The 16,719-nt window shown below is 39.8% G+C and overlaps 1 protein-coding gene across 1 annotated transcript in view; it reads right to left on the bottom strand.

Moving 5' to 3' along the window:
* LOC110453079 overlaps positions 1-16,719 on the bottom strand; it is a 184,925-nt gene that overhangs the window by 82,344 nt on the left and 85,862 nt on the right. The window contains exons 15-28 of the mRNA XM_021501909.1: positions 16,686-16,697; positions 15,068-15,146; positions 12,597-12,785; positions 11,229-11,470; positions 9,456-9,676; positions 7,429-9,195; positions 5,933-6,074; positions 3,887-5,610; positions 3,298-3,495; positions 2,516-2,650; positions 1,875-2,141; positions 1,133-1,489; positions 661-840; positions 94-210 (exon numbers count right to left, since the gene is read on the bottom strand). Coding sequence (XP_021357584.1) covers positions 94-210; positions 661-840; positions 1,133-1,489; positions 1,875-2,141; positions 2,516-2,650; positions 3,298-3,495; positions 3,887-5,610; positions 5,933-6,074; positions 7,429-9,195; positions 9,456-9,676; positions 11,229-11,470; positions 12,597-12,785; positions 15,068-15,146; positions 16,686-16,697 — 5,630 coding nt within the window. The remainder of the gene's footprint in view (positions 1-93; positions 211-660; positions 841-1,132; positions 1,490-1,874; positions 2,142-2,515; positions 2,651-3,297; positions 3,496-3,886; positions 5,611-5,932; positions 6,075-7,428; positions 9,196-9,455; positions 9,677-11,228; positions 11,471-12,596; positions 12,786-15,067; positions 15,147-16,685; positions 16,698-16,719) is intronic.

Genomic DNA, 16,719 nt, shown 5'->3' with positions numbered 1-16,719 from the left:
GCATAAAAACTGATGCAAAAGTAACACATGATTTAACTATGATTCAACTTTTGTGTCATTAAAAGCAAATTGAAAGGTTTTTCACTGACTTACCACAATATCTGCCCATAGGACAGAGGTCCCCTGTGATACCATCCGTGGGATCTTCTCTAGTAGCCCTTAGACCACAGTAATAACCAGCCTTACATTGGCCAGTCTCCACTGTTAATCCTACCAAACAAATCAGGAACAAAATTTAACAGCCAGGCTAAGGTGATAATTTTTATAAATATGAATTGCTAAAATATATATCATAAAAAAATATAACTTTTTGTATTTCATATGGAATTTGAAGCTGTGTTGTACTTTACTTTTTGAAATTTTTGAGATAAGAAAACATACGATGCAAAGTTCAAGGTTTGATCACATCAACTGTCAAAATAATTTATATCTATGATGACTGAAAGATGGGTTGTCTGTTATGACATTATAACTGAACATTTTGAAGCACAGGATCATAAGTTATGTTTAAGTGTATAGAATATCCAAGTCACGTTTTTTTAATAATACACTTATAATCATGTAATATTCAAAAATCATGGTTTGAAGAGTATATATCCTTTATTGTATATTTAAAGTCATTCCAGTAAGATTATGAAATCTCAGACAATTTGGCCTTACCTGGAGTAGCACAGTAATACCCTTCAGTACAGGAAGTTGGTTCAGTGGACCCTTGGGGACAATAGAAGCCTGGTTGACACTCGCCACCAGTCGAGTTGCTGGGGCACAGGCAGTCCCCGCTGGTGAAGTTGTTATAATTGGTTGGATTTCTAGTCTTGGCTCCTTGGACGCAGAAATGCCCTGTACAAAAGCACAACGTTATTATAACGTATATGACCACTGACAAAGGCAAGAGAAGTTAACAGAAGTTTACAGTTTATCAACTATATGTATAATTGATACCAAAAAATCCATGGTATTCACTTTTCAGTGTCATAAATTGAAATTAAACAATCCTCATTTCCAAATGCCATCTAGTTTACCTCAAATGAATTCATGCTCCAAGTACCCACAAAATCTGTTTTTGAGTACCAATATATATTCCATTCTTGTCGTATACTAAGGAAATATGGAGTTTTTCTTGCAAACATACCGGCATCACATAGTCCACTGGGTGTGCTGAGACCTTCCGCCCCACAGTAGTATCCAGCTGTACACGTGTAACAGTCAGCCACGCTTTGGCCCATCGACACGTTGCGGAAGGTTCCAGTCGGACATGGATACTGCGTACCTAGCTCTGTACCATTCATACAGTAGTATCCTTGAGGACATGGGTAATCCTCGTAAGTGGTGGTGTTGTCGGGACAATAGTAGCCGGCGGGACAGGAGAAACACTCTGCCTGTCCTGTCAGGTTGTTATATGTACCCCTGTTACAGGCCAGTGGAGTGGACGTCCCCTCCGGACAGTAATGGCTCACCGGACATGGACCACCAATGGATGGTTGATCTCCTAAACATAAACACAAGTTCCCAATATTTCTAGGTGCAAATAATCTTACTCAAATATATGTGGTTACAAAGGCTTTGTTTATGAAAGCCAAACCTGTCGAACTCATATTTGTATATGAATGAAAGCGATTCCATTTGTTAATACTTCAGTTGGCATTCAATTGCCTTCTACAATTTTGGCCACATAAATGTAGCTGTACATATCTATATATATATACATATATATTTCCCTTACATATGTAATATAGGTTTGCTGTACAAACTAGGAAACCCATAAAAAGGAAGTGTCAATAAGAATAAGTAAATCTTAAAAAGATTCTGCCTTACCAATTTGAAAAAATACCTAATATGAAAAAGGTTGCTGAGGAGAACAATTTGTTATTCACCTTGAGGCATTGGGTCATTGTTACCACGGAGACAGTAGAAGCCTGGTGCACATGGTGCTGTTACATTGCTGAGTCCTTCTGTACCACAGTACTGGCCCAGACTACAGTCCTGGCAGTCCGACACCTTCTCGGCCATGATAGTATCTCTGAAGGTGCCATTAGGGCAGGGGGTGGGGTCTTCTGTCTGCTGTAGACAGTAGTGACCAATGGGACAGGGACCTCCTAAACCACTTGTTGTTTCTGAAGTCGGGGTACTCACATTGCAACCTGTAATATGTTGAATGTGTTGATCACTCACAAAAAGACACTGTTTAACACTGTAAGTACTTATTTTAATTACCATACCGTAACAATGACTGTTGTTGTTGTTGTAACAAAACCCTAATGTTGATGATCTGACCAGTAAAAAAAATGAGTCATGGCACCAACAATGTATGGCATTGAGCGAAACAGAACAGCATTACATTTCAATTAATGACTTTAATAATGTACAATGTTCCATATTTTACTTTAAATTAAAAACCGTAAAACATTTATTACCTAGCTGTAATCCACTGTCTGCATACACATTTTAATTTCCAATAGATCTATATTTTGTACGGTGAAAGATTTTAAAGTAAATCTGATAAGGAGTTGAATACCTGATTTGCAGTAGTACCCCGCTGAACATGGCTCCGTCCCGGTATCATTAAGACTATAGTCGAAATTGACGGCACCCCAACTATAGCAGGAGTATCCTCCGGCACACGGCTTACATTGGGACTCCAAAATGAGACCTGCATAAGGAAATTTATAACTGTGATTAAAGAATTTCACCAATACTGAAACATACTAGGACTGTAGGTCCCTATTGTGCAATTAGACATCCAGAGCTTTTATTACTTACCTGATTCTGGGTTGTTGGTCATTGGAGACTTTTATAAGGATGTGAGGTTCCCATGGGACAATAAGGTCTGGAAGGTCTTTCATTACGAAAGTGAGTTCTGAAGGGGGCATGCAGGCAGTGTTGTAGGTTGTTTATTATAGCAAGGGCAGTCAGAGAAACTTTATTACTTACCGAGGTCTGGGTTAAATGTTCCGGGGGGACAAAAAGGTCTAGTAAGGGCAGTCATAGAAACTCAGTTACTTACCAAGGTCTGGGTTGAAAGTTCTGGGGGGACAAAAAGGTCTAGCAAGGGCAGTCATAGAAACTTTATTACTTACCAAGGTCTGGGTTGAATGTTCCGGGGGGACAAAAAGGGTCTAGCAAGGGCAGTCAGAGAAACTCAGTTACTTACCAAGGTCTGGGTTAAATGTTCCGGGTGGACAAAAAGGTCTAGCAAGGGCAGTCAGAGAAACTCAGTTACTTACCAAGGTCTGGGTTAAATGTTCCGGGGGGACAAAAAGGTCTAGCAAGGGCAGTCAGAGAAACTCAATTACTTACCAAGGTCTGGGTTGAATGTTCCGGGGGGACAAAAAGGTCTGTCCAGTGCTGTGCCTTCTGGACAGTAGCGTCCTGCCGTACACAAATCAGGCTGTATTGTGGCATCCTCGGCACAGTAATAACCTGGTGTACAGTTGTAACAGAAATCTGTCCCAGTCTGGTTCTGATATGTCCCAGGGGTACAATTCTTGGGCGTTCCTGTATATAGGAATACATCTGATCAATACCTTTTCTTTTATGATATGTTGTTTCAATGGAACATGATTATTCAAGTCACTACCTTTTCCCCCCTCAGAATGAAAAAAAAAGATACAATCTTTTTATCTTTGAAATAATTATAATGCTGTATTGAGCATCATTTCTGCAACAAAAGCATCATTCATCGTTATAAAACACAGATTAAGATCTCTAGTAAAAGGATGCTACACTCAATAAACCACAGAAATCATTTACTGTATTTTTAAAAACGAAATGCACAATATCAAAATTCATTCAAATATTCATTCATTTTAACAAAATATTCTATTTCTTCAAAAAAAATAGAAAGAATCACTGGGAGTAATACCACACTGCATGATTTGATACGTACCTACACCTTCTGGACAGTAGTTACCAGGTGTACACGCCCCTCCGGTTCTCTGTCCATCATCTGGCATGCTGACTGAAGCGCCCCCACTACAGAAGAAACCAGCTGCACACAGACCCGAGGGCGCAGTTAAGCCTGTTCCATTACAGAACTGGCCAGGAGGACAGTCTGTACAGTTTTCTGCTGCTTGCAGACCAGTAGCCATGGTGTAGGTACCTGCAGGGCATGGATACTCTGTGGGGTATTTCGTTTCCTCTAGACAGTAATGGCCAGGAGGACAGAGGTCTGCCATGGCCAGTCCTACAGGAGTGGAATCATTGGAACCCTCTTCACAGTAGAAGCCAGGCTGACAGTTGACATTTGGTAGTGATAAGCCGACCATCTCACATGCCTGGCCAGCAGTACAAGCAGTGCAATGGGATTCATTGTAACGCCCCGTGTCTTTCAAGTAGGTACCTATAGGACATGGTGTAGGATATTCGCTGCCTAGAGGACAGTAGTTGCCAGTAGGACAGATGTTTTCAGTTACGGTAGCTGTTCCATTGCAGTAATATCCCTGTGGACACAGTAAACAGGCTGCAGACTTCACTGACGGCTGATATTCACCGCGAGGACATGGTTCTTGTTTGAAGGCCCCTGCCTTGGTATAGTGTCCTGCCTCGGTCGCATATTGTATTGGAGTACCTGCCCCACCTGTGCAGTAATATCCAGCAGCACATGGCTCTGATGCATTTGTACTACTGGACCCAGCGCAGTAGTATCCCGGGTCACATGGTATACACTCAAACGAAGTCTTGGCCCCAGCACTCTTACTGTACATTCCGACTGGGCAAGCAGTGGGCACGGCAGATCCAGCAGGGCAGTACCCGCCAGCAGGACATACCCCTCCTGTCAATCCATCTGGTGGAGCTGAGGTATATGCTTTTTCCTTACAGTAGAAGCCTGCATCACACACATCTGTTGGTTCAGTACGGCCTATACCATCACAGTAGTAACCACCAGGACAGGGGGTACAATCTGTGCTCCTACGGAGGTTGGTAGAATTACTGTAGGTCCCAAGGGGACAAGCTGACGGGTTGATACTGCCAGTGATACAGTAATACCCAGCTGGGCAGTCAATAGGTGTAGCTAGACCCTTAACATTACAAAAGTATCCGGACACACATTCTGCACAGTCATCGAACTTCTCCCTAGCTGACCCATTTCTGTAGAATCCAATAGGACAGGGATTTGTGAACATGTATCCTGTGCCTAAAGGACAGTAATATCCACCAGGACATTCTCCAGCCACAGCACTGAGTCCCTCGGGAGTACAGTAGTAACCAGCCGTACAGCTCTCACACTGGCCAACTTCACCAATACCTGTGCCAGCGTTGAAGGTCCCATTAGGACAGGGGACAGGCCACGGATTGACATCACCACGGGGACAGTAGTGGCCTGATCGACATGGATAACTCACTAAGTCTGGTGCTACAATCATTCCTCCTGCACACTCTGTACCTGCCGGGCAGATGAAGTCTGATCTCATGGTGGTATCACTGGTGGCATTGTTAGAACAGAAAAACCCTGGTTCACAGCTAGAGCAAACAGATGCACCTGTGGCTGAATAGTTGCCCTTTTCACAGGGAAGTGGATCATACATGGCTGTATCAGGACAATAGTAACCGGCCTTACAGGCTAAACATGATGTGAGGTTCTCTCCCTTTGTGTCAGGATTATAGGTGGCTCTGTCAACAAATATAGGTTTTATCTAAAGAAGAATTCACAAGTTCACAATGAATTGGTTATTATAAATTATCACACTTGTTCTAAAATCCCCATTGCATCACACTTAATATAAAATTTCCATTGTATCACACTTGTTATAAAATCCCAATTGTATCACACTTGTTATAAAATCCCTAATGTATCACACTTGTTATAAAATCCCCATTGTATCACACTTGTTATACAATCCCCATTGTATCACACTTGTTATAAATTCCCATCATAACTGTTTTACGATCTCCATCATTTGACACTATAAGGTAGATTGTTCGGTGTACGTACATAGGGCATGCGTCGGGTAGTACGGAGCCCTCAACACAGTGGTAACCAGGCCAACAGTCCACACACTTCTCCCAGGCATCCACCTTAGTAACGTTATTGTAGGAGCCCGCATGACAAGGGTACGAGTTTCCAGCCGGAGTTCCTGAACAGAAAACAGTCACTTTTAAATTGTTTGTTATTTTGAACATTCTACAGTGCAAATCACTTCATATTGATTAATATAAAGTTTGCATTTGGAATATTTCACAATAATTCAGTTTAATGTTTCTGCCCTTGTCTTGTAAAGTTAAAAATGGGGGAGCAACTAGGACTTCCTTCACCGCTTGTTTATGTACCTGCCAAGTCTCAGCTATGAACTGACGGTCATTAACGATCAAGTCAAGTATGCTAATTTAACTTTAACTCATTCACCCCTGAAGACACATTTGAACTCTCCTAATACAAAGGTGGGAAGAGTTCTTTATGAAATTTCAAGGGGTGAATGAGTTAATTCAGTATGTAATCTTTTAAAGTCATCAAATTCAGTAGTAATAGCATTTAAACTACAATAAATTAATATACCGGGTACTACTTTGTCTTGTAATTTCAACTTTTTAAATATTTAAAAAGGTTAATTATATATATTTTTAAATGATTAAAAAGTTCACTTCAGTGTGCACATGACATGGGTGTTATTTGCAGGTTGACCTGTATAAATGGGTGATATCTGGCAGGTTTTGTGTGTATATAATCTCTACCACATGCTCAAGTGAATAATTGGCAATTTATCTTTATTTACTCTTATTTTTGTTTAGAGTTTAATCCATTTTGAGAAATTCTAACAAAGAACCTGAACCTGATAAATACCACCGGTGGACAAAAATATTGAGTAATATTCTGTATATTACAAACAGGCACATACAATACCAAATTTAAAACATATAGCAAATGCTACATCAAAATAATTTTGATTATGAAATCAAAAGTTGATGCTGATCTTCTCAAAGTTAATGATATTCTGTCATTGGAAAGTTTACCATTAAACAAATGCCTTTACTGTTTTACCTGAATTTTTGCTGTAAAATCTGATATTTCACTTCTATAGTAAACAAACTTAATTACTATGAGACGCAAAATGGAGGAAATGTTAGATTTAAGTGCCATACTTCATCAGGTACAACTGTCAAACATCTCATTAAATCTCTAAACCTAGAACAGGAAGTAAGCTATGGACAAGTTGAATTCAAATTCATCTTGAAATTAACCACCTTAACATTTTAAGAGATAAAAAAAAACAGAGTAGAGTATTTCTGTAAGATATGTAAGATATGCCCTTGCTGCATACTGGTCTAATATCAGGACCCTGGGGCTTTCAGTTTTCAATAATAAACTGTCCAAAGAAACAGTTGATGAAGCACAGTGGAGGCTGCATCACATTGTAAGTTCACGGGCACTTAGTGCCATGTGAGAAAACTAGACTAACAGTATTCATTATTGAGAAAGCAGAAATGTCTCACCTTCCGGACACCAGTGTCCCTGAAAACAGTCGCCGGTGGGTTGGATGGATCCTTGGAGACAGTAGAATCCTCTAGGACAAGTATAGCACTGTTCCTGGCTCTTTAAGTTAGTGAGGTTTGTGTAGCTGCCTGCAGCACATGGCGTCTGTGTAGGGGACCCAGTACCCTCTGGACAATAGTGTCCTTGGCCACAGGCTTGCGGGGGATTCTGCTGCCCTCCAGTGCCGGCAGCACACGAGGTAGATTCTGGACATTTATCACACTGTTCTACTGCGGTCAAGTTGGTATGGTCAGTGTAAGTTCCAGCTGGACATGCATACTCCGTCTGATTAGGGGCGTAATTGCCACCCGGACAGTAATACCCAGGAGAACATGGGAAGTTGGGCTCTGTGAGTCCGTACATTGTACATGACTTTCCAGATGTACACGGGGAACAACCTGTAATGTTGAGTTGTTCTAGCTTGTCATTAAAGGTACCTGGGGGACAGGGAGTTGGTGTGGCTCCACCCTCCAGACAGTAATAGCCAGCAGGGCAGGATTTACAGTCCCCAATGTTTTTGGCCGAACCTTGCTCAGTGTACTTGCCAGCTGGACATGGTATTGGGTTATTCGCTCCAATTGCTTCACAGTAGTGTCCTCGAGGACAGGTTTGGGCTTCGATGTCATAGTCTGGGGTACCCGCTGCACACCAGTACCCCTCTGGACAGCCCTTACATTCTGCTTGCGCCGCTGCCCCTTCGATCTTGTTGTAATGGCCTGCAGGACAGGGATTGTCTTTCTGCCCTGCGGTCCCAGCTGGACAGAAAAATCCAGGTGGACAACGGAGGATTGGTGCATTGGCAGTTCCCTCCGGACAGTAGTATGTGGCCAGACACGGTTTACATTCAGAAGCTAAAATGTAGCCTGTAGCATCACCATATGTTCCAGCTAGACACTTAGTCAGTGTGCCCCCATCTGGACAGTGGTAACCAACTGGACAAATGTTTTCTGAAGCATTAGCACTTGTGCTGCCCTCATCACAATGATAACCAGCGTCACAGTTGCTGCAGGTAGTGGTACCACCTGCACTGTACGTACCAACTGGACAAATGACTGGGTCAATAGCTGGATCAAAACACTGATAGCCAGGGGTACACCTGGTGCAGGAGGCAGCACCTCCCAAACTATAGTACCCGGAGGCACAGGCTGATCCAGCACTTATTGCATCGGGACATTCTTTTCCAGCATCACACGCAGTGCAGGTATCTGCATCACCCAAAGAGTAATAGCCAGGTACACACTGGTTAAGAATGTCATTGTAGATACTGGGGCAGGCGAATCCTGACGGACAGGAAGTACAGGCGGCCTGGGATCCTGCACTATATTTACCGGCAGTACAAATTGTTGTTGTGGCAGCACTGATAGATGGACATTCATACCCAGGTGGACATTCCGTACACGATGTCTGGCCAGCAAGTGAGTACGTTCCCAACACACAGTCTACTATGAGGGAGTCGGATTCTGTAGAAGGACAAGCCTTTCCAGCCAAACATGTCGTACATGTATCTACCCCTGACAAGGAATAGGAACCTGCTGCACACCGGTCATTCTGACTGCCATCAGTGTTTGGACACTCGTACCCAGCTGGGCATGGACTGCACACAGTGGAACCTTCCACAGCATATGTGCCAGCAGAACATGTTGTAATAGAAGTACCATTAACATTTGGACATGCAGACCCAGCAGGACAGACAGTACACTGATGTTGGCTCCCAAGAGAGTAACTTCCTGTTGGGGTAAAAAATAAACACGTGGTTATTTATGAACAAATCATACACTTTCATTTTTTCAACACATATTTCCATTACACATTAACTTGATCAAAATAGATTAGTTGCCACACCCTGTGTCACAAAAATGCCCCTGTAACACTGTACAGGATACCATTAATACCTACGGCATCATAACTCGCTCTTCACATTGCAAATCTCTCCTATCGTCTTCTTTGTAAAGATTTGATAACAAATAGAATATTTTAGCTTACTTACCACTTTCACAGATTATCACTAAGATGGCTGAAGTTGATGGACAGTAGGAACCCACACTACAGGCAGTGCAAGCTGTGGCGCCACTGGCAGCGTATGTACCCGCTGTACATGGAGTGGGTATGGCAGAAGCTGTTGGACATTCTGAACCTGCTGGACAGGTGGTACATGTGGTGGACTTTGCCAAGCTATACTCTCCTGAACCACAAGCAACTGGTGCAACACTGTATAGGATAAAACCAATATGAAAGCTAATTATATAGAACAGCAAGGGTTAGTTAGACATAGGTCAGCTCGGCCTGGCTTATCACATATACATTAACAAGTCAATGGTGCCTCGGTAGGCACAGTCTATTCTACTGTGCACAAGTGTTGATTTTTTAGGAATTTTCATATGATCCTCAAAGGAAATTGAAACAAAGAGACCCAAGGGACCTGACAATGCTCACCTGTTCCAAGTGTCCTTTCTTTTCACAAACTGTACAAATGTGCATGTCTTTATAGGGTTTTGGATCTCAAAAATGTCCATGCTAACATCCTGATACTAAGTCCTGAGGAGTGGGGCAAGACCCTAGAGCTGATCCTGGTAGCATAAATATGTTTGTCTCTCCATATACAACTTTTGAAAATAACATTACATTTACAGGATGAGGGATCTCAAATGCTCCTTAAAATGTGACCCAAGGACTCCCATAACCTTTAAAGATTTTATCTATTATAGCCAATGATGACCTTTGACCTAAAAAAAGTGGTTAAATCTGAACTTGACCTTAATATGAATAATTAGAAAAAGATTTGTACAGCTGGTCCATATATTATACCCTAGTATGGCTCAAGGCTGTTTAAAGTTCTTTAAAGATATTTGACCTTGTTACTTTGAAAGTAACCCAAGGTTATTTATTTAACTTATAGCAAATTTTCCCAGATACTAAATTGCCAAATATGTCAAACTTAAAAAGATGATGTATAAACTGCTTACACATTATACATGTAGTCCAGTTGACACAAGCCAGCGAAGAATCAGAACACTAGTCTTAATGGTCCTTTAGATAATTGACCCCTGTGACCTTCATAGTAGGTCACGATAGTTGTCTTTCATATAAAAAGTTGACCAAGTGATGTTGTATGATGGACACCAGAGACTGGTATTAACTCACTTTGAGCTGGTGAGCTGACTATACAGTTACTGGACACCAGAGACTGGTATTAGCTCACTTTGAGCTGGTGCGCTGACTATACAGTAACTGGACACCAGAGACTGGTATTAGCTCACTTTGTGCTGGTGAGCTGACTAAACACTCACTGGACACCAGAGACTGGTATTAGCTCACTTTGAGCTGGTGAGCTGACTAAACACTCACTGGACACCAGAGACTGGTATTAGCTCACTTTGAGCTGGTGAGCTGACTATACAGTTACTGGACACCAGAGACTGGTATTAGCTCACTTTGAGCTGGTGAGCTGACTATACAGTTACTGGAAACCAGAGACTGGTATTACCTCACTTTGAGCTGGTGAGCTGACTATACAGTTACTGGACACCAGAGACTTGTATTAGCTCACTTTGAGCTGGTGAGCTGTCTATACACTCACTGGTATATGATAATTTATTACACTAAGTATTGTCCCTGTATCTAGACATTTATGGCTATTTATCAACCAAATGTTAGGAGTCTAATGTAGAGGATTTCTTCTGTCGTTAAATGATAAAGTGAAGTAAAACTGTACTGTTACAGATGTCATTTTCTAAACTCATGGTAACATGACGATACTTACGTGGTGTCAGAACAGTAGGAACCAGCAGGACAGTCTGTGCACGATGTCTGTCCAGCGTTACCATTCGTATGTTGTCCTGCTGAACATTTTATCCTCAAAGATGTGAACGGACACTGGTAGCCCACTGGACAGTCTGTACAGTTGACTTCAAGGGCGGCACTGTACTCTCCAGAACTACAGGCAGTTTTACCTGATGATGAACAGCTGTACCCAGCTGGACATGCCTGACACGATGTGGATCCCTGAAATATACATAGGTCAAAGGTTAGACACAATGTACACCAATGTATAAAGTAAGGTCAAAGGTTAGACATAATGTACAACCAAGAAATATAGTAAGGTCAAAGGTAAGACACAATGTACACCAAGGTATATAGTAAGGTCTAAGGTAAGACACAATGTACACCAAGGTATATAGTAAGGTCAAAGGTTAGACACAATGTACACCAAGGTATATAGTAAGGTCAAAGGTAAAACACAATGTTCACCAAGGTATATAGTAAGGTCAAAGGTTAGACACAATGTTCACCAAGGTATATAGTAAGGTCAAAGGTTAGACAATGTACAACCAAGAAATATAGTAAGGTCAAATGTTAGACACAATGTACGACCAAGAAAATAGTAAGGTCAACGGTTAGACACAATGTACACCAATATATATAGTAAGGTCAAAGGTTAGACACAATGTTCAACCAAGAAATATATTAAGGTCAAAGAATAGACAAATATCAGCTAAGACAGATACAGGGACTCTTTCATTTAGATAGACAGTCCCACCACTTTTCAACTAAATGTTGCTAAGTAATTTTTTCATTTGATATAAGCTTTTTCCTCTATATTCATACACAGCTCTTTTGGACTTTGAACAGTTTCTATAATGTTGCAGAAAAGTACTAACATAACAAATATCATGTCAAGTAGTTTAGTGGTTCAGCTCCCTGCTTTAAAATCAACAGGCAAAGGGATCAAATACATGGCAGAGGAGTTTTTGTAAAAAGAGAAAATAACAATACTGGTAAATACATTTCTTTTCTATCTAACTGCTATTTTGAATGGATTAGCAACTCTAGGTAAAAAAATGGAACTCTTCGTCGTTGGAGATACAAGACAGGCTCTACCTTAAAGAGCACCTGTCACAAAGAACTTCTTGTCCATCAAAAGAAGACCCTCAATAGTAGTTTCTATCCTGTTTATAAGAAATACCTCTTGTCTATTAAACGTTTGCATTGTTCACTGGATGAAAGTACTAGACAACTTTCTATACTGAAATATCCATACCGGGTAAGAGATAAAAACACAATGTACAGAATGCAAGATCAAATGTAGAACATTTTTAATCCGAGATTTCAGATAAATTGGTATACTTACGGCAGCACTGTAGTATCCAGTAGGACAGGATGAAGGAGAACCAGTGGGGTCAGTGCAAGTTTGACCAGCTGGACAGGCGGTACAGGATGTGGCTCCAGCAGAGGAATAACTCCCACTGGTACACGGTGTAGGAGCAGAAGTTGTTGTAGCACAGGAATAGCCAGCTGGACACTGCGTACAGGCCACCGTCTGAAACAAACAAGAAGACGCTGTCATCGATGATGCTGCTCACAGTGCATAAGGCATTAAAAAAACATGATAACCAACTTTTTAACCAACTGAATGAATTGTTATTATGCAAGTCACTAAAACCTAAAATGTTTACCAAATTCAGCATCTGCAACATGCAATCAGTAGATGAACTTTTATGGAGCGATCATTCATGCAAATGTAATATATGGGTCACTTGTAGTAACTAAAATCTGACTTATGCAAACATTTTTTCTTAATCTGAAATATACAGAAGAGCAACTGTTGTTGACCAAGTCAATGAAACATAAAATATAGGTCAAAATCAGCATCAGCAATATGCATCCTTAGATACACAATTTATTGAAATATAATCAACATAGCACTTGTAGTAGGTAAGATATAGATGAGAGCAATTCTTCTTAACCTTGCATACAGATAAGAGCAGTTTTATTTTACCAAGTCAATGAAACATAAAATATAGGTCAAAATCAGCATCAGCAATATGCATCCTTAGATACACAATTTATTGAAATATAATCAACATAGCACTTGTAGTAGGTAAGATATAGATGAGAGCAGTTCTTCTTAACCTTACATAGATATAAGAGCAGTTTTTTTTTTAACCAAGTCAATGAAACATAAAATATAGGTCAAAATCAGCATCTGCAATATGCATTCAGTAGAGCACTCCTAGATACACAATTGATGCAAGTATGATCAACATAGCACTTGAAGTGGGCAAGATATAGATGAGAGCAATTCTTTTTAACCAGGTGCATGCATGGACGGACGCACGCACGCACACATGAACGCACGGACGGACCCCATTTCAATATCCCCAGCCAACTCGTTGAGCGGGGGATAATTACTGGCTCATATAATAGCAGTCCAATGTACAGGCCACAGTCTTTACTCAGTTAGCATACAAATATACAAAATGCAGTGCAGGTATCTGCATCACCCAAAGCGCAATATCTCAGCCAGTGTTATGTTGTGGTGGGGGACAAAGTCCTTTAAGGCAGGGGCAGACTCAAAGGCAAATTGTGGTATAACATCTGTATTCGTTTTGTTATGCCGAGTTATTGTGTAAATGGTCATTAGGTGGGGGTCTTAACCACTTCCATGTTGTTTCTGACGTAGGAACTAAATCCCAAGGGGTGGGACCAGATCCTATAGCTAGGGCAAATTCTGATGGCATGACTCTGTTTGTCCCTCCAGCATTTGCATACATGTAAATTAGATAGAAATTTCCAACCAAATCAAAGTTATGATCAAGACTTCAGGGTGAGGCTGGACCCATAATGTCGATGGACATCTTTATCAAAATGGAAAAAAAAAAATACCAAAATTGACCTGGGGGAAACCTTGGTGGGTTTTTTTGCCCTCTTTGGGATCAAGGTCTTTACATCTTGTGTCAACCTAACTCTGGAGTTTAGTAGTACTGATTGAGTGACTTGTATAAACAAGGAAAACATATTTTGAGTTAGGATGTTTTTATACATAACTCCATTACATCAAGAATATATATAACTACCAGGACATACACAGTAAGGTATTGCAAATTTTCAGAACCCCATCTAATCAGTTTTTGTTTTAATAACAATGGACCTATTGTACATTTTCTTACTTTTCTACATTTAAAAACCACTTTAATTTTTGACTTTAATAAAAAAAGGAGACAGAGGGAGAGAAAAAATATAGAAAACTAGAAAATGTCTGTAAGACATGAATGCCCCCGCCAGGGCTACATTCGCGTATTCGGTTGAAACGGTTGAACCAGTTGAACCTGTAAAGAAAACGACAGGTACAGATTTGGACCGAGGCTGACCTCAGGAAAATTTGGTACATGTAGATTGAGGGGTCCAGACGTACCTGACCGAAACTAAAATGCTGACTATTGCCAATTTGCGTTATTTCTTTCTTAAACAATGTCAAGTCACATGTAATTTTTAAGATGCGTTATGTAATTTAGTGGACGCGTGAGAGAAGGATATAATTTTCTTGATACATTGTTTTTTATTCTCCGAAACTGCATTTTTAGCTCTGCTTATAGAACGGTCCAAGTGTGTTCGTTTATCGTGGAAAATTTCTGCGCCACACGTGCCGTTTCAACCGGGATACGCGAATGTAGCCTAAGTGTTTACATTGAATTGGGACAGGACAGGACGGACATGGGCAACACTATATGCCCCCCACCCCCCATCACTTTTTGGCGGGGGCATACATAAATGAAGCTTGCCTGACTCATGAGAGCACACATACACTGGAAGACAACTCACCACACCCTCTAAGCTGTAGTACCCAGAGCCACAGTTGACAATACTAGCCGGATTAATACAGTCACTACCAGCAGGNCATCTGATTTAATATGTCTTAGTGAATATGTCTTAATTAACATGTTGTAGTTAATATGTCAAAGTTAATTTGAGGTTACAGGCCATCTGGATTAATATGTCATAGCAAATATGTCTTACTTAACATGTTGTAGTTAATATGTCAAAGTTAATTTGAGGTTACAGGCCATCTGGATTAATATTTGCTATGACATATTAATCCAGATGGCCTGTAACCTCAAATTAACTTTGACATATTAACTACAACATGTTAATATGTCAAAGTTAATTTGAGGTTACAGGCCATCTGGATTAATATGTCTTAATGAATATGTCTTAATTAACATGTTGTAGTTAATGTGTCAAAGTTAATTTGAGGTTACAGGCCATCTGGATTAATATGTCATAGCAAATATTAATCCAGATGGCCTGTAACCTCAAATTAACTTTGACACATTAACTACAACATGTTAATTAAGACATATTCACTAATACATATTAAATCAGATGGCCTGTAACTTCATATTAACTACAACATGTTAATTAAGACATATTCATTAAGACATATTAATCCAGATGGCCTGTAACCTCATATTAACTCTGACATATTAACTACAACATGTTAAGTAAGACATATTTGCTATGACATATTAATTCAGATGGCCTCTAACCTCATATTAACTTTGACATATTAACTACAACATGTTAATTAAGATATACCAATTCAGATGGCTTGTAACCTCATATTAACTACAACATGTTAAGGAAGACATATTTGCTAAGACATATTAATTTAGATGGCCTGTAACCTCAAATTAACTCTGACATATTAACTACAACATGTTAATTAAGACATATTCATTAAGACATATTAATCCAGATGGCCTGTAACCTCATATTAACTCTGACATATTAACTACAACATGTTAACTAAGACATATTTGCTATGACATATTAATTCAGATGGCCTCTAACCTCATATTAACTTTGACATATTAACATGTTGTAGTTAATATGTCAAAGTTAATATGAGGTTACAGGCAATCTGAATTAATATGTCATAGCAAATATGTCTTACTTTACATGTTGTAGTTAATATGTCAAAGTTAATATGAGGTTACAGGCCATCTGAATTAATATGTCTTAGCAAATATGTCTTACTTAACATGTTGTAGTTAATATGTCAAAGTTAATATGAGTTTACAGGCAATCTGAATTAATATGTCTTAGTGAATATGTCTTACTTAACATGTCGTAGTTAATATGGAATTAATATGTCTTAGCAAATATCCATCTGAATTAATATGTCTTAGTGAATATGTCTTAATGAATATGTCTTAGTGAATATGTCTTAATTAACATGTTGTAGTTAATATGTCAAAGTTAATATGAGGTTACAAGCCATCTGAATTGATATGTCTTAGTGAATATGTCTTAATTAACATGTTGTAGTTAATATGTCAAAGTTAATATGAGTTTACAGGCCATCTGAATTAATATGTCTTAGTGAATATGTCTTATTTAACATGTTGTAGTTAATATGTCAAAGTTAATATGAGGTTACAGGCAATCTGAACTAGAACACTGACAGGTCAGTA

This window comes from Mizuhopecten yessoensis, unplaced genomic scaffold (genome assembly GCF_002113885.1).
Source record: "Mizuhopecten yessoensis strain PY_sf001 unplaced genomic scaffold, ASM211388v2 scaffold7087, whole genome shotgun sequence".
NCBI classification, from domain to species: domain Eukaryota; kingdom Metazoa; phylum Mollusca; class Bivalvia; order Pectinida; family Pectinidae; genus Mizuhopecten; species Mizuhopecten yessoensis.
Note: the sequence above shows the minus strand (reverse complement) of the source record. Positions and strands in the feature narration are given on the sequence as shown.